This window comes from Staurois parvus, unplaced genomic scaffold (assembly GCF_062004578.1).
Source record: "Staurois parvus isolate SC_StPar_1 unplaced genomic scaffold, SC_StPar_1.0 ptg000151l, whole genome shotgun sequence".
NCBI classification, from domain to species: domain Eukaryota; kingdom Metazoa; phylum Chordata; class Amphibia; order Anura; family Ranidae; genus Staurois; species Staurois parvus.
The window spans coordinates 23,835,773-23,855,029 of record NW_028317947.1 but is presented as its reverse complement, the minus strand read 5'-3'; the positions used below and the strand labels follow the sequence as shown (position 1 = coordinate 23,855,029).

The window sequence follows — 19,257 nt, the reverse complement described above, 5'->3', positions numbered from 1 at the left end:
CATGGGGCCCCTGTGTCCTCACCCACACTCAAACTACACCCAAAAAGCCTATGAAAAGGTACTAGGGGCATCTCATGGGGCCCTCTACTGACCCTGGACCCTCGGGCAGTGCCCGAGTGCCCAAATGGTCAGTCCGCCCCTGCTATCTAAGGCCTCATTGGGGAGATTTTTCCCTCATTTCCTGTCCCCTTGGTCACTTGGATAAGAAATAATGGAAAACTGGATACAAATCACAAGACAAAGCTGTCAGGGGCTCTGCCTGTCCTCTTTGATTTCATTGCTATGTCCCCTTTGCAGAATTCCCCTCACTTCAATGTCACAGGGACCTTGTCACATACAGAACCTAACAAAGGATTTGTACTTCTGTCCATCCAGTAGTGCCCCATTTTTGTTGTCAGAGGAAGGAATTTTGCCCCATTGTTGGTGTCAGTAGAAGGAATTATGCCCCATCCCTGGTGTCAGTGGAAGGAATTATGCCCCATCCCTGGTGTCAGTGAAAGGAATTATGCCCCATCCCTGGTGTCAGTGGAAGGAATTATGCCCCATCGCTGGTGTCAGTGGAAGGAATTATGCCCCATCGCTGGTGTCAGTGGAAAGAATTATGCCCCATCGCTGGTGTCAGTGGAAAGAATTATGCCCCATCGCTGGTGTCAGTGGAAAGAATTATGCCCCATCGCTGGTGTCAGTGGAAAGAATTATGCCCCATCGCTGGTGTCAGTGGAAAGAATTATGCCCCATCGCTGGTGTCAGTGGAAAGAATTATGCCCCATCGCTGGTGTCAGTAGAAAGAATTATGCCCTATCGCTGGTGTCAGTGGAAGGAATTATGCCCCATCGCTGGTGTCAGTGGAAAGAATTATGCCCCATCGCTGGTGTCAGTGGAAAGGATTATGCCCCATCGCTGGTGTCAGTGGAAAGGATTATGCCCCATCGCTGGTGTCAGTGGAAAGAATTATGCCCCATCGCTGGTGTCAGTGGAAAGGATTATGCCCCATCGCTGGTGTCAGTGGAAAGGATTATGCCCCATCGCTGGTGTCAGTAGAAAGAATTATGCCCCATCGCTGGTGTCAGTGGAAAGGATTATGCCCCATCGCTGGTGTCAGTGGAAAGGATTATGCCCCATCGCTGGTGTCAGTAGAAAGAATTATGCCCCATCGCTGGTGTCAGTGGAAAGAATTACGGTATGCCCCAACGCTGGTGTCAGTGGAAGGAATTATGCCCCATCGCTGGTGTCAGTGGAAGGAATTATGCCCCATCGCTGGTGTCAGTGGAAGGAATTATGCCCCATCGCTGGTGTCAGTGGAAGGAATTATGCCCCATCACTGGTGTCAGAACAAGAAATAGTACCCCATTGTTGGAGTCAGTGCAGGGAATAGTACTCCATTTTTGTCGTCAGTGAAAGGAATTATGCCCCATTGCTGGTGTCAGTGGAAGGTATTATGCCCCATTGCTGGTGTCAGTGGGAGGAATAGTACCCCATTGTTGGTGTCAGTTGGGGGAATAGTACCCCCATTTTTGTTGTCAGTGGAAGGCATTTTGCCCCATTGTTGGTGTCAGTGGAAGGAATAATGCTTCAAGGGCCGGATAAGGGCAAGCAAAGGGCCGCATCTGGCCCCAGGGCCGCAGTTTGGAGACCACTGCCGTATTCAAAGGACAAACTTATGCTCTCTATAAAACCTACTTTACTTTGCTTTTATAGATCTATTGTTTTGTTAATTGGATTTAAAAAGGAAACCGCTTTTGTTATAATCGATAAAGTTTATTTCAAGTTTTACCCATCATTACACTGGATATCAAGGTACCACCACCAACACAACACATTATACACACATAGCTGCTTCCTTTTACATCTTTGCATACATACATTTATAAATACAAAGGATCCATGTGGAAATAAATGCCACTTGTAGAAGTCGTTTACCTGCCCAAAGTATTATTTTGTAATATTTTATTTATTATTTATAATATGGAGACAATTAAAAAATGATTGCACCTTTGTGATAGAAAAAAAAACTGTCAGACCGGCTGATGCAGTGCCCACAGCCCCAGGATAATGGTTTCTACGCAGTACATACCTTCTGTGTAGTGTCTGAAAGCATGAACAAAAGAAATGTGCTCAGATTTTTTATTTCAGGTACTTATATAGCGCCATCAATTTACACAGCGCTTTACATATATATTGTACATTCACATCAGTCCCTAACCCTCAAGGGGTGTACAATCTAAGGTCCCTAACTCACATTCATACATACACATACTAGGGACAATTTATACAGGATCCAATTAACCTACCAGCATGTCTTTGGAGTGTGGGAGGAAACTGGAATACCCGGAAGAAACCCATGCAGGCACAGGGAGAACATGCAAACTCCAGGCAGGTGGTGCTGTGGTTGGGATTCGAACCAATGATACTAGTGCTGAACGGCGGAAGTGCTAACCATTTAGCCACTGTGTTGCCCGATCATTAGATAAAGGTTGGGGAAGGGAAAGAAAGACAATATTGTCCCGTGTAAAATGAACCTTTAAATATGCTCACCTCTAGCTCAGCCCCCACTTAAGCTGGCCATTCGTAGCGTGAATTCTATCTGGTTTCTGATGAACTGGGCCAAATCCAGGCCAAGGTTGACCCTGCTGGTACCCACCAATTGAAATACTTTGATCCAGGGGCAAACTGACCAGTTGGAAACTCAGGCACTGCCCAAGGGCCCGGAGTTAGTAGGGGGCCCCATGAGATGACCTGGTACCTTTTTCATAGGCTTTTTTGAGTTTGGGCAAGGACACAGGGGCCCCATGATCCCCTATTGCCCGGGGGCCCCATGAGTTGTCAGTTTGCCCCTGCTTTGGTCTGAAAAGCGAAGGCACTGCATGGAAAATTCCCAGCTGAACATGCATGCATCCAATGAGTTGCAGCCACTGTTCAGGTATTCCGACAGCTGCAGGTGCTGAGGCTGTCTGAATACAGTAGGCAGCAGGGGACATTCCTCCATCCACACTGCGTAGAATGGATGGAGAAATCGAACGATTTTCCTCGATCAGCCTGCAGGGATGAACAAGAGAAATAGCTGAGCAAAACGCATCAAAAACACGTGTATAAAAACACATAATGAACTGTGGAAAGCACTGCAAAATGGTCAAAAATCAAACTGCCTCTCTGTGCAATTGATAGCCCCTGTGTGGGCATGTTTTATTGCCTCTGTTTTATAAAATGTTTAAAAATTAATAAAAACCATTGGAATATAAAAAATCAAACTGCATAGGTGAGAACGGAGCCTTAAAAAGAAAAACACTTAAAACCACCTTAATTTAGTCCTCTCCATTGACTGCTATGCGTGTCACCAAACTTTTCTGGGACAACAATCCACTCAACTTCTCTCATCCCTATTAAAGGCCCTGATCCCCATTTATTGAAGATCATTGAATTAAAATAGTTTGTGTTGTGTTGCCTGGCAACAATCACTTAGATTCAAGCTTTCATTCCCCAACTGTCACTTCATTTTAAAGTGGCGGTGTGAAGTCATTGACAAGTATTTACAAGTGTACATTGTGTCATTAATATACAGTACATTCTTGATTGGAGAAACATTAACCTGATCAGCAGAAAATCAGGAAACTGATATAGTAAAGTAGAACTGAAGACAAAACTTTTTTTTTTTTTTATAGATAGAGTGGAGAGGGATTAGAACCCCCTGCCGGGTTCTTGATGTTGTCTGTTCCCCCCGTTAGGGAGATTCACCCCTCTGTTATTTATTTATTTGATTTCAGGTACTTATATAGCACTATCAATTTACGCAGTGCTTTACATATATATTGTACATTCACATCAGTCCCTAACCCTCAAGGGGCGTACAATCTAAGGTCCCTAACTCACATTCATACATACACATCCTCTCCATCACAACCAACAACGCCACCATCAGTCCCACCCTGCAAGTCAAAGACCTAGGTGTCACTCTAGACTCAAACCTGTCCTTCCAACCTCATGTCCAATCTTTGGCAAACTCATGCAGGCTCCACCTCCGCAACATCTCCAAAATACTTCCGTTCCTAACCCCAGACACTACTAAACTACTCATTCACTCCCTTATTATCTCCCTGTAACTCCCTTCTCACCGGCCTACCCAAACACAGGCTATCCCCGCTTCAGTCTATCCTGAACTCTGCGGCCAGACTCATCCACCTCACCAACCGCTCCGTATCCGCCACCCCCCTCTGTCACTCCCTCCACTGGCTCCCGATTGCCCAACGCTTAAAATTCAAAGTACTAACATTGACGTACAAAGCCATTCATAACGCTGCCCCAAACTACCTCACCGACCTGATATCCAAATACTACCCAACCCGTGCCCTTCGCTCCTCACAAGACCTCCTACTTTCTAGCTCCCTGGTCTCCTCCTCCCACGCCCGACTGCAGGACTTCTCCAGGACTTCCCCCATCCTCTGGAACTCACTACCCCAATCCATCAGACTATCACCTACCCTCCTCACCTTTAGGCGCACCCTGAAAACCCATCTCTTCAGGGAAGCCTACCCCACCCTCACCTAACTGCCGATCTCCTCCACTCCTCCTACCACTCCATCCCCCACAGCCACTTCCTCCTGTACCACTCACCCCTCCTTCCTAGATTGTAAGCTCGAAAGAGCACGGCCCTCGAACCCCTCGTGTTTTGTTTTGTTACTGTATTGTCTCATGTTCTGTCCCCCACTATAATGTACAGCGCTGAGCAAATCTTTTGGCACAATATAAATACTGTATAATAATAATACTAGGGCCAATTTAGATAGGAGCCAATTCACCTACCAGCATGTCTTTGGAGTGTTAGAGGAAACCGGAGTACCCAGAGGAAACCCGCACAGGGAGAACATGCAAACTCCAGGCAGGTGGTGCCGTGGTTGGGATTCAAACCAACGACCCTAGTACTGCCAGGCAGAAGTGCTAACCATTTAGCCAGTGTACCATTATCACTAAGCATGAGAGTAAAGGAAAATTCCAAAAGTAAAGGAAAAGCCAGAATTCTGGGTTGTCACCAGAACAGGAATAGAGGAGAAATCGTCCAATCAGGGATTATTCCACTTTGGGGGGTTTCCTCTCACTTCCTGTTTTGGCAGTGGGACAGGAAGTGAAGAGAAATCTCTCCAATGGGACCTACGTAGAAAAAAAAAACAGGGGCTATAACCCTCCATAATTCTACCCAAAATTTAAAAAAAGCAAGATTTGCCTTTATATGCAATATAATAAAACAAACAAAAAAATATAATACATCTCTGTACAATTCAATGTCACTTATTACAAATCTAATATAAATATACACAGGAATGTACTACCTAAAGAGGAGCTGAACAGCCACTCTTGCCTAAATTGGACCAAACAATGCTTCATGCTGATAGGCCTCGATAAGCCATTTAGCGACCAGAAATGAGAAGGAATTGATTAAAGTGCACCTATGGCCAGAGTGTAAGCAATAGACCAGTTATTGAACAGAGGCTTATAGATGAGCATGCTTTTCAAAGAGACCTGTACTGGTAGGGCATGTTTTAACAGGATATGTTGAGCACCCCAGGAACTCTGAAAACTGGCCTCATGTAAGATGGCAGTCTTAAAGTGCATGTCCACTCAAACTTTCACTGTGCCATATGGAAATCCCCTCTGCTGTATTTACACCTGTTCTCAGGGCTATAACTACATGTGATGGGGACTCATAGGGACCCCTTGCTTCTCTAATTTCCATCTGAAAGGTAATTGTGATATAAAATAATAACTGCTTTGTAGTGGTTCCAAAACTAGATATATTCCTTTTTTATCCACACGTACATTAATCACTGTGTAGCCAGACATGTCATGGTCTACCTTTGTTATCAATTAAAATAATTATCCCAACCATTCCCAACCAGGCTTCTGTAGAGCCATACAATCCCTGAAGAGGTTGCTAGTGGTTCATTGAGCAGTAGCTGATTGACCCCCCATCAGATGGTGCCTGCACTGTTCTGGGGTCAATGACAGCTTTTTTAGCTGTCTATAATGGTGGCATTCTGAGCACCAATGTATGGGTTGGCATTCTTCCACTGATGACTAAAGTAAGGAAGGTTTTTCCAACTGATGGCCAATGTAAGGGACATTCTTCTTACTGATGGCCAATGTAAGGGACATTCTTCCCACTGATCACCAATGTAAGGGACATTCTTCCCACCGATCACCAATGTAAGGGACATTCTTCCCACCGATCACCAATGTAAGGGACATTCTTCTTACTGATGGCCAATGTAAGGGACATTCTTCCCACTGATCACCAATGTAAGGGACATTCTTCCCACTGATCACCAATGTAAGGGACATTCTTCTCACTGACCACCAATGTAAGGGGCATTCTTCCCAATGATCACCAATGTAAGGGACATTCTTCCCACTGATCACTAATGTAAGGGACGTTCTTCCCACTGATCACCAATGTAAGGGACATTCTTCCCACCGATCACCAATGTAAGGAGCATTCTTCCCACCGACCACCAATGTAAGGGACATTCTTCCCACTGATCACCAATGTAAGGGACATTCTTCCCACTGACCACCAATGTAAGGGGCATTCTTCCCACTGATCACCAATGTAAGGGACATTCTTCGCACTGACCACCAATGTAAAGGACATTCTTCCCACTGACCACCAATGTAAGGGGCATTCTTCCCACTGATCACCAATGTAAGGGACATTCTTCCCACTGATCACCAATGTAAGGCTGAATTATCCCTCATACAGCAGATACTGTATACTTCTAGTAAACCTCTCCAATCTTTAGCTGGGGCACTTTCCATTCATCCTCTTCTAATCATTCGCTTTCTGCTGGAAGCTTGTTTCTCCTCTTATTGGACAAAGCAACACTTACAGAATTTATTGTATATGGTATGACAGCATATCTACACATTTTAGAATGTGGAGTAAATATGTGCAATTGTTTCATCATTTCCTAGTTAGTAAGGATACATACTTTTCTTAAGCTTTTGTTTCCGTTTTTCTGTACATGTTGCCACGATAAGCTTGGGGCTCAACAGTGGACCTTCCAGTGGTCAGTTGGACATGGTCCTGGCATCCCAGCAAGGGTGGCTCTTTCATTCCTCCTCATTCCAACAATGGAAGCCTCATCATTGTATGTCTATAATAAGATGGTCTGAGATTTACTATTTTTTTTTTATGTCTGCAGGCCATCTGAGTGTATCGCAGAACAGTGCCCGTAGGTCCTTATCGAATACTCCATGGAGGTCCATTCAAAGGACCAGTGGTGTCCAGCATTAATTAGACTGGGTACCCAATAACTTGTGCGCAACATAAAACTGTAGGACCTGAGGTATACAAGGTTGCAGATATCTGCAACTCAGCGTCACTGATAACGTACGTAGCATTTGTGTACAATTCTGAATGAATTGAAGTGACACAATTGTGTAACAATTAAAAAAAAGATTAATATTCCTAAAAGGTGAGATGAGGACAGTCCTTCACAGTAAGGTACGGTAGTTGTTCTGCAGTCAAGGTTGCAGGACGATAAATTTTCACATTAGTGTCTTTATACAGTCAATTTGCGTGACCACCTAGGATGAACAGCTAACCGGTCAGCCACCGGTAGTCATATTGTACGTGGCCAAGGAGGTGACATTGTGCGAATGGAGGCCGACCCAATCAGGAATAGTGCTGAGCCCGAATATACTGGATGCCCAGGTGTTCATGGCCAGGCTAAGAAGAAGAACGCCCATTAGGTTCATTAGAAGTCCCGTCCTTGCCTGCAAAGCGATGCAAACAAATGACAAGAAAGTGTTAGAGAGCTACCCTAGATATACAATATACCATCTTATACTGTAGTTATAGAATGAAATCACAGCTACACTACTAACCTGTGCTGAGAGATACCCTACGTCTGACTGACATCTTCTTCGATCAGTAACCCAGATCAATCTGTCACAAATAATCCCTCTCCACCCCAGGAATCATTTATGGATGGTGATGAGTGCAAACCATGATCCTGCCTCCTTATATATCTCAGAATACAACACCTTCCTCATATCTTTGTTTTATTTATTAGTAAGAGTATCAAACCATACAAATTCTGATCCTTTGTTACCAAATCAACAGAACAAACATATAAGGAAGGTGTTGTGGTGATGATAAATATAGATAAAAGATCTAGACCAGTGAAGTTGGGACTCCTGACCTTCAAATTTGTTCTGGACCAATGACAGAAGCCCGGGGATTAGATTGACAGCCAAAGAACTGGCAGAAGGAGGCCAGCAATGGGGGAATGGAGCATTTCATTCAATGCAATCATCAAGTCTACTATAAGCCTTCTCTGAAGTTTCAGCTAGTGATTGGGGGTGATGGTAAGGTAATGCATAGAGGAGAGCTCGCTTGACATGGTGACTTGTATTTTTTTTTTCAATCAACACAAGACATTCTCTGTCCTGACAAGGTGGAGAGGAGGGGTGGTGACATCACGATCTCCACCTCATCGAAAGAACATCTTGTATGCATTGAGAAAAATAGGGGGCGTTCTGTGGATAGAGGTGCTCAGGTGCTGGGAGACCGCGGCCAGAGGGATGTAGTTGACAGCAAGCATCTGATGACCTCTCGCCCCCCAAATAAAACCACCAAACTTGATAAGTAGGCTTGCACAATCTTTAGAAGTAAAGAAAAACTCTGGTTCTCTGTAAGTAAGATGTTCTCCTATACTGAAGGTCCTCACAAAACATGGCTGGATCTGGAGGGTGCTGGGGTGGGCTGTGCCCCCCCCCAGATTTCTGTTGTGCACCCCCCCCCCCATCCCCCCTCCAAACACATGTTTGGAGAAGTTTGGGGATAGTATGATGTGTGCTAGGAGGGATGATTTTTTGGTGGTGAGACATGAAATGAGGGCACTCAACAGATCTTCTCCTCCCCTCATAGCACATAGCTGAGATTTGCTTGAATTTCCTTACAGACACAGCTTCAATCGCACTGTACAGATGGATGCCGTGTCTGTAAGGGAATCCAATCTCAGCTATGTGCTGTTGTGTGGAGGAGCTCTGAGTACCCAGGCTGTTTGCAGTGTGGGGAAGGGAGGAGGAGATCTGCTGAGTGCTTAGCCAGCGGTGACACTGTCCTCTTCTCTGCTGACCATTGTCTTCTGCCTTGCTGAACCCTTTACACTGCCCTGCTGACCCCTTTACACTGCCCTGCTGACCCCTGACCTCCATCCTGCTGACCCCTGTCCTCCATCCTGCTGACCCCTGTCCTCCATCCTGCTGACCTGATAACCCCTTTTCTCCACCTTGCTGATCCCTGTCATATGCTCTGTTGACCATTGTCGCCTACACTGCTGACCCCTGTCCTCTGCCCTGCCGACCCTGTCCTCTGCCCTATTGACTTGATAACCCCTTTTCTCCACCTTGCTGATCCCTGTCATATGCTCTGTTGACCATTGTCATCTACACTGCTGACCCCTGTCCTCTGCCCTGCTGACCCTGTCCTCTGCCCTATTGACTTGATAACCCCTTTTCTCCACCTTGCTCATTCTTGTCATATGCTCTGTTGACCATTGTCAGCTACTCTGCTGACCTCCTGCACACTACCCTACTGACTTGTACAGGGGCAGACTGACCATTTGGAAACTCGGGCACTGCCCAACGGCCCGGGGGCAGTAGGGGGCCCCATGAGATGCCCCTGGTACCTTTTTCATAGGCTTTTTTGAGTTTGGGCAAGGACACAGGGGCCACATGATCCCCTATTGCCCGGGGGCCCCATGAGTTGTCAGTCCACCCCTGGACTTGTACACTGTTCAGCTGCACACTGTCCTCTTCTCTGATAACCCCGTGTACACTGTCCTACAAACTAATGGCTTCTGTAGACTGCCCTATAAACTGCTCATCCTATCCTCTGCCCTGCTGAGCCCCTGTATACTACCCTACTGACCTGACATCCTCTGCCCCCCTGACATTTTTTACTGCACCCCCACATCAGACAGGCTAGATCCGGCCCTATCAGAAACGGTCATAAGTGACCCATGCAGTCCCACATTGAAAGGCGGACATTCTGATACTTGCCATGTCTTTCACCATCAAATGTCCCGTAGAAAACGCTATGGAGTTGGGAGGCGTGGACACCGGGAGCATAAAGGCGTAGGAGCAGCCGACGGTGCCGGGAATCATTAGGTATAGAGGATTCACTTTAAGACGGATGGCCTGGAAGAACAGAGTGTCATCGTTAAGTCAGGGTTAAGTGGTAGCATAGCCTAAATTTCAAAAGTACCCTGAGGTCCCAGCTAAGAACCATATAGCACAAGATATGTGCTTTACTCATTACGCCAGAGCTACCCAGGCGCCTTGTGATCATGGGACCAATCAAGTTTTTGTTGGCAGGCCTGTGAGGGTTTCTTATCACAATTTTTGTACGGTGCTAGATGTCAACCCTTAACTACTAAAATTAATAACTAAATAATAATTAATATTATCCCTCAAGTGATTAAAAATAAAAAAGCAGAACACCTCACTAAATCGAATGTAGAGCAGCTCTGTATTATGATCTGGACTAAATCAATTGGAGAAAGCCAGCCACAAGGCAGGTAGCTACTGATGTTTTATCCAAGTGCTTTGGGGACCCTTTTTCCATTATTGAAAATAATGTGCAAAACAAAGATTGTATACTTATATAGTAAAAACAAAAACCATCACTGAATACTTACCAGTTCTGATAATACCGGGAGGAAGACTATAATGGTCGCTGTGTTACTGGCGAATTCAGTGAAGGAGGCGATGAGTATAGTAATGAGGAGGACGGCCACAGCAGGATGGAGACCCTCCAAAGGCTGCAAACGGCCTCCAATCCAGGTGGATAAACCAGACACCTAGAAGGATAAAAAATTTTTCTATTATTCCTATTTACTTTTTTAGGGTCACATGAACCAAAACGGGCGATTCACTATTGAAGAATAAAGACGGGAAGAGGTGCAGGGTCATTAAAAAAGAAGCAGCACTTCCTCTTAGCATCCCTATTCTACTGAAAGAGGAAATGGAGACAGGCTACCCAGAGTCCCCCTTTAAAGGGCATTTGAACCCCGAAACAAAAATTTAATATATTGCAAATCATGAGTCCATGGTGGCTGCAATAGTTGTCTTTTTTCAGCTTTTCCCCTTTATTTTCCCCTGTTTTGGATTTTAGTGCAACAGAGGCTGTGTTGTCAGCCCACAGCAGGAGGTTACAGCTAGAAAATGTCCACATATTTTTATTTTTCCCAGACATACACTTTAAAGCTAAAATACCTAAACACCCAACGCAGTCATTACTTTTCTGTTGCCACTTTAGCCTGCCATGCTGGTCTCACTCCTTCTGTCGCAACAAGAGCCTATAAACCACAACATTCCAAATACAAAGCAAAAAAGAAAAAAGCAGACAGGCGCTCACCTCACACCCCTTGGCCATGGCGAAGCCCCCTCCCAGCAGTAAAATGATGTTCCATGGAACAGTGTCTTGTGCTTTCTTCCATGATAACAAAGGTTTATTTTCTGTATTCGGAGCTGAAGGGTAGAAACATCCAAATCATCTGTTAAACTTTTTTAGTTAGTATCCTGGATTGATATTTAAAGCTGAACTCCAGGCACATAAATATTTCATTTAAATCATTCCCTTAATAGCCTCAAAGGATAAAAAAAATCCACTTTGTGTACACCAAATGCCTTTGCAAACCCCGATACTACTTTGTAAAAGTAGAAGTGACATCATTCTTGTCCTGTAAATAGCCTGAGCTGTGGGAGGGGCCCAGCAGGCTGAACCTGTTCTCACATCAGTGTCCTCAATCCCACTGCACATCACAGTCCCCTCCTCATTCACAGCAAGATCCCCACTTGATGAGTGTCCTCAGCTCCCCCATTACATCACCCACCTCCACCCCTTTCACAGTAGTGTTCTCACATTTCCTTGACATCCCCCCCCCCCAACAATACTGTCCTCTGCCCCCTTCACTGAAGAGTACTTTACCCCTTTTTACATCATCCCCCCACATTACTGTCCCCAGACCCCCATGTTACTGTCCACAGCCCCCATATTATTGTTCTCAGCCCCCCAAGTTACTGTCCTCAGCCCCCCATGTTACTGTTCCAAGACCTCCCCATGTTACTGTCCCCAGACCCCCCCCCCCCCCATGTTACTGTCCCAAGACCTCCCCATGTTACTATCCCCAGACCCCCCCCCCCCCACGTTACTGTCCTCAGCCCCCCCCCCTCCCCATGTTACTGTCCTCAGCCCCCACAAACCACAGTCCTTAGCCCCCAACATTGGCCCCCCTTCACACTAATGTCCTTAGCCCCTTTAACTTCCCCCCCACACACTATCCTACCTTACACAGACAGTGTTTGATTGCCAGGACTTCCCTTCATCCTAGCAACCAATCACCTGCTTGTTGTTCTCGGGCAGCTCCCACCCTCCATCCAGAACTGTCCTGCATCCCGCTGTCAGCTCTGTGAGGATGACCATGAGACAGCTGGGGGAAGAAAAGGCTCTTAAATGGCAGGACTGCATGTGTCCAGATGGGACAGTGACTCAGTCCATATCCAGACCCCGGTCCGCCATTCAGTGATGCATGCCTTGCACTGTGTTCATGAGCAGAAGCACACAGCCCCATAGCCTAGGGTTGCAAGGCACTCCCCTCCTCCACCCCTCCTCTATTCTCCAAGCTAACAGACTATCCCCAAACTGCACTTTCCACTGTTAATGCTTTCCTGTGAAGACCAGAAGTTGAGAGAAGCAGCACCGAGCGAGTAAGAGTCGGCAGCATTGAATGTTGTGAACTGCAAGTGCTGGGGTAAGAATTTTAACAAAAGGTTTCATACTACTTTAATACCAGGTTTGTGGCTTTCTGGATCCCATAGCAGAAATTTTCTTTTACTTCCTTTCTAGAAAATACAACCGAAAGTGAGAAGAAACCTCTCTGTCGTGAAGGAAGTCCTCTCTTACTGTAGCTAGTGTTCACTGTAACATGTGTCACTATTGAAAATGTTATTCCTAGTCCTGTTCTGGTGACTTCTTCACTTTGTCTCACAGGATGAATAGAGAGAGGGAAATCCCCAATGGGGACACATGACTTGCTCATGGCTCGAACCCTTCCCTACTCTATCCAAAACTAGAAAAAATGGATCAGATACATTTTATTCAGAAAGTATATTGAAGCCTGTAGTGAGGGAGGCATGGAAACTACTTGATCATTAATATGAAGCTCACCTTTCATATCGAACCACCAAGTCAGGGAGGGCTTCTCAGAGGGGAAGAAAAATAAAATGACAGATATGGTAATCCCAGTCACTGCATCCGAGGTGAAGCTGCCAGAGAACCGCAGTGAATTAATGATATTATAGCATTAGCAAGCATTAGACCAAGAAGATTAACATTCTTAACAACAATCCTGCTGTGACCGCTATCAATGAAGGCTGGAAATATGATCTACTCATACATAGCAATAGCTGAGAAGATAATCTGGTGTGAAGTATGTCAGTCCTATACTGTATAATTTGATAATGGTACATCCATTAGAGTTCTATGACCTCATCATTTAGCAGCAGATGACTAGAACCTAAAATTCTGGAGGGAATATCCTTCCTTTGGAAAGCTATGACCCCATCATTTAGTAGAAGATGATTAGACCCTAAAATTCTGAAAGTGATATCCTTCCATTGGAGGAGACTTCTAACCCCATCATTTAGCATCAGATGAGAAGAACCCAAAATTCTCGAAGGGATATCTTTCCACTGGAAACCTATGACCACATCATTTAATGGCAGATAAGTAGAACCCAAGCTTCTCGAAGGGATATCTTTCCATTGGAGACCTATGACCACATCATTTAATGGCAGATGAGTAGAACCCAAAATTTTCAAAGGGATATCTTTCCATTGGAAACCTATGACCACATCATTTAATGGCAGATAAGTAGAACCCAAGCTTCTCGAAGGGATAGCTTTCCATTGGAGACCTATGACCACATCATTTATCGGCAGATGAGTAGAACCCAAAATTATTGAAAGGATATCCTTTCATTGGGGACCTAAGACCCCATCATCTAACAGCAGATGAGTAGAACCCACAATTCAGGAAGGAATATCCTTTAATTGGTTATCTATGACCCCATAACTTAGCAGTATGAGTAGAACCAAAAATTCTAGAAGGGATATCCCTCCATTGGAATTTACGGGAGATACAACTACCGAATGCAAATACTAATTTTGGATGAGGACCCCTTAAATTTTTTTTTGTTGTACCCACCAATGTGTGATTTCTAAGATAAGAGTAAGGATGCAGCAATGTCTTACCCAGGGGTGAACGCTGATGCCCATCCAGGGATGAACTTGGGGTCTCTGGTGAACAGCAGAATGGCAAACAGGCAGAAGAAGAAGAAGACGGCTTTCTCTGCAAAACTAAGACATGAATATATATGGAGGAGACATTCTTAGTGTGCCTGTACAACCTGCCAGGGCATAAAGCGGACAGGCGTCATCATTACACCCCCAAAAGACTTTGATACTTCAACCCTGACAGGTAATTAGACAAAATAGCCTCAGTCTGTACCAGACAAAGGTCAAAATTAAAGAGAGACCTCCAGGTCAGCAATAATATCTGAACAGAAACCTTTTGCAGTGCTTCTGTGGCTCTGCAGTCTGAGCATTGCATAGACCAAACTTTCAGGCATCCTTGGCTTTTCCTTCCATTTACCACACCAAGCCCTTCATCTTTGCTTAAATGCTAGTTATTCTTTTGCAGGGATGCTGGATTGCATATCTTCTCTTATTGCAACCTATCCGATTCCTGGTGCCCAACCTGAGACCCGAGGGCCACGTTTTGCCCTTTGGTACTTATCGCCCCTGCAGACCGTAGTCTGTGCTTCATTATAGACTTGTAGACTTCACCTCACCAACATCTCCAAGATACTCCCGTTCTTAACCTCTTGGCGCCGGCCGCTCGCAAATGTGCAGCCTCCCGGCATCTGGGCCTTGCAGCCAAGCGGCCGCACATTTGCGTGCAATTAAAAAAAACATATGTGCTTAGAGCACACACCCTGCGCACTCCCAGCACACATGTCCGGTACTCACGGAAAGGTTCCGATCTCCTCTTGCGATCGGGACCTTTCCCAATCATGTGACCGCCGTGACAGTGAATCATGGCGGTCACATGACCCTAAAACCCTGCCCCGCCTCCCAGCTTCTGAAACCCTTAAAGGACCGGGAGGCGCCGGCGCCAAGGGGTTAACCTCTGAAACTACTAAGCAACTTATTCACTCCCTGGTTATCTCTCGCCTTGACTATTGTAACTCCCTCCTCATTGGCCGACCTCATCGCAGGCTATCCCCTCTTCAGTCTATCATGAATGCTGCTGCCAGACTCATCCACCTTACTAACCATTCTATATCTGCCACCCCTCTCTGCAAATCCCTTCACTGGCCTCCATTCAGTGTCCTCCACCCCTCTCTGCCAATCCCTCCACTGGCCTCCATTCAGTGTCCTCCACCCCTCTCTACGAATCCCTCCACTGACTTCCCGTTGCCCAACGGATAAAATTCAAAACACTAACAATAACATATAAAGCCATTTATAACTCTGCCCCAAATTAGATCACCAATCTTGTCTCCAAATACCACCCAAACTGTACTCTCCACTCCTTGCAAGACCTCCTGCTCTCTAGCTCCCTTGTCTCCTCCTCCCATGCTCATCTCCAGGACTTCTCCAGAGCCACCCCCATCCTCTGGAACTCTCTACCCCAATTTATCAGACTATCGCCTACTCTGCCCACTTTTAGGCGATCTCTGAAAACCTATCTCTTCAGGGAAGCCTATCCTGCCCTCAGCTAATAATGGAATCTTCTACTCCTCCTACCAGTCCATCCCCCACAGTTACTACATTTTGTACCACCAGCCCCTCCCTCCTAGATTATAAACTCCAAGGATCAGGGCCCTTCTAACCCTCTTGTATTGAACTGTATTGTTGCTGTATTGTCTCCCGTTATATTATAAAGCGCTGAGCAAACTGTTGGTACTATATAAATCCTGTACAATAATAATAATAATTATCTAGGTGCTTACTTAGGCCAGGGAAGGAAAATATTCCTGGCTTCTAGTTTGATTTGATAAATATTACATGTGGTACAAGCAATTTTAGGAGGGCTGTAGGGAGTGCAAATATTAAAGCACTGATTTGTGTAGGGCTGTGATAGCCGTGATCTCTAGCAGTTCCATGTAATGTTTCCCCAATCTCCAATAACTCTTACAACATATCTGACATCTTACTATATCTTGTAGCATCCTTGCAGTCTAGAACCATCTCCTTTTGCAAGTCTGCAGTCTCTGACCATCTCTTGGAACATCCCTGTAGCCTCTGACCATCTCCTTTTGCAAGTCTGCAGTCTCTGACCATCTCTTGGAACATCACTGTAGCCTCTGACCATCTCCTTTTGCATGTCTGCAGTCTCTGACCATCTCTTGGAACATCCCTGTAGTCTCTCACCATCTCCTTTTGCATGTCTGCAGTCTCTGACCATCTCTTGGAACATCCCTGTAGCCTCTGACCATCTCCTTTTGCATGTCGGCAGTCTCTGACCATCTCTTGGAACATCCCTGTAGTCTCTGACCATCTCCTTGTGCATGTCTGCAGTCTCTGATCATCTCTTGGAACATCCCTGTAGTCTCTGACCATCTCCTTTTGCATGTCTGAAGTCTCTGACCATCTCTTGGAAAATCCCTGTAGCCTCTGACCATCTCCTATTGCAAGTCTGCAGTCTCTGACCATCTCTTGGAACATCCCTGTAGCCTCTGACCATCTCCTTTTGCAAGTCTGCAGTCTCTGACCTTCTCTTGGAACGTCCCTGTAGTCTCTGACCATCTCCTTTTCATGTCTGCAGTCTTAGACCATCTCATATAACATGCTCTTAGTCTCTGACTATCTCCTTTTCATGTCTGCAGTCTTTGACCATCTCATGTAACATGCTCTTAGTCTCTGACTATCTCCTAGTGCATGTTTGCAGTTTCTGATCATCCTAGGAAAGGCTTTTTCAGGTCCCTCAATAAAAATGGCTAAAACCGAGTAAGCAGGTGTTTAAAGTATAAGAGGGCCATGAACTGAAATGTCTTATGTGCCAGACAGAGGAATCTGGAAAAAGCCTCTTGGGATAGGAAAATAAATGCTCAGAATACTTTACTCACATTGTGGGGCCCAGCTTTCTGTAATCCTCCTTTATCACTTCTTTGGCTTTTGCCTCTGCATCCACTCGAATCTCTGATTTCTTCTCCCTTTTGCATCTGATATAACCACGTAAAAACATTGTGCAAGAATTATTGAAAGTATTTACAGTCCACAAAGCAGTACTTTATAACTTGGCAGATAGGTCCAGTACAGGAAATACAGGCATGTAGGTTTACAATAGCACATTGTGAACGCTGTGACATTATAGTTTGTATGCATTGAGATGTGCATGTCTGAACTGTACTGAAAATACATAGGGGGGTTCTTTAACAAAAATGTAAAAAAATTGCATTGCTATTTGTCCAACAATCTGCTGGTATGTACAGTATGTTCTATATGAATGGGGCGAAATGTCATGTTTTCCTATTTCCTCTTCAGGTCGAATGTTATATATTCATGAAAAATAAAGGGATTTGGGAAAATACCACATTATGGTCACTAGATGGAGCTGAGGGTCATACTTATATTCTATTTTTATAAATGCACCCAGGAGTGTATTGCAGTGACAAAACAAGGAAAATTCTGAAAATCTGCACTGAATAGGGTCGCCGACCATATTCGTCATTCTGGTCACGGAGTCAAGGTTCCACTTACTCCTCTGGTGGTGGGGGCATGTTGAAGGCACAATTTAATGGCACAGAGACTGTCTCTGCAGCATTCTTCTGTGAGTCCAGGTTGGCCTGATGACATACCCCCAGGAGGTGGCCCCTTGATACCATAGGCCCACAAGAATTGAATGGAATTAATTTGAAGGAGGACCAGCGCTGGACCACAGAAGGTAAGGCATGGGGGCAGCTCCAGCGTATGGAGGGAATTGAGTTAGAAGACTGGAGCTGAGCTTTAGGGTTTCATCTTTTGTTAAATGTCTAACGTGCCAGTAAGTTCAATACCTGAGGCTGAACGCGCCGTGTAGAAGTGAGATCCATAACCAACCAAGTACAAGAAATATGATCATCAGCGGAAAAGCAAAGACAAACCAAGAGCCAAAGTTCACCACGTCACAGCCTGGGAAGAAGCTGCATAGAAGATAGACATGTACATTAGATTGTATGTAGGCAGTACTGAAGGGAACAGTTCCCTCCTCCCCATTGAGATTTTACAAAACAAAACTTATGTTATGTGCAGGGGCAGACTGACCATTTGGAAACTCGGGCACTGCCTGAGGGCCCGAGGTAAGTAGGGGGCCCCATGAGATTCCCCTGGTACCTTTTTCATAGGCTTTTTTGAGTTTGGGCAAGGACACAGGGGCCCCATGATCCCCTATTGCCCGGGGGCCCCAAGAGATGTCAGTCCACCCCTGGTTATGTGTAAAGGGTCACTGCGGATTCAGAATCTTAGTCAACCATATGGGGCAGCACAGTGGCTAAATGGTTAGCACTTCTGCCTGGCAGTACTCGGGTCGTTGGTTCGAATCCCAACCATGGCACTACCTGCCTGGAGTTTGCATGTTCTCCCTGTGCCTGCGTGGGTTTCCTCCCGGTACTCCGGTTTTCTCCCACACTCCAAAGACATGCTGGTAGGTTAATTGGCTCATGTCTAAATTGTCCCTAGTATGTGTATGTAGGAATGTGAGTTAGGGACCTTAGATTGTACGCCCCTTGAGGGTTAGGGACTGATGTGAATGCACAATATATATGTAAAGTGCTGCGTAAATTGATGGCGCTATATAAGTACCTGAAATAAATTAAATAAATATATGCTGCCATATGCAAAATGGGTGGGGCTTAAGTACATAGAATAATGTGGGTGGGGCTTAAGTACATAGAATAATGTGGGTGTGGCTTAATACTGGAGGTGTGGCTTAATACTGGAGGTGGGGTTCAACCAGCAATTCTAGGTGACAATGAAACCAATCAATGAGCTACAAATGTTATCTATGATCAGCCAGAGTACACACAGCACCTCACAGGGTCACTGGGAGTGGACTTCCTGAAGCCTGTACTGTGTAATCCTCTATCTCTCAATTATATCTGAGCTCTCAATGAGAGTTTGAGTCCGACTGGTGGCCATCACAAACTTTGTTTTTTT

At 45.3% G+C, this 19,257-nt stretch overlaps 1 protein-coding gene across 1 annotated transcript in view; it reads right to left on the bottom strand.

Moving 5' to 3' along the window:
* Window positions 1-1,737: 1,737 nt before the first annotated feature.
* Window positions 1,738-19,257, bottom strand: part of SLC13A3 (solute carrier family 13 member 3) — a 44,558-nt gene continuing 27,038 nt past the window's right edge. Inside the window, exons 6-13 of the mRNA XM_089674681.1 lie at window positions 18,120-18,245; window positions 17,190-17,285; window positions 14,311-14,415; window positions 13,226-13,323; window positions 11,414-11,526; window positions 10,695-10,856; window positions 10,057-10,194; window positions 1,738-7,764 (exon numbers count right to left, since the gene is read on the bottom strand). Coding sequence (XP_089530807.1) covers window positions 7,597-7,764; window positions 10,057-10,194; window positions 10,695-10,856; window positions 11,414-11,526; window positions 13,226-13,323; window positions 14,311-14,415; window positions 17,190-17,285; window positions 18,120-18,245 — 1,006 coding nt within the window. The 3' untranslated portion in view covers window positions 1,738-7,596. The remainder of the gene's footprint in view (window positions 7,765-10,056; window positions 10,195-10,694; window positions 10,857-11,413; window positions 11,527-13,225; window positions 13,324-14,310; window positions 14,416-17,189; window positions 17,286-18,119; window positions 18,246-19,257) is intronic.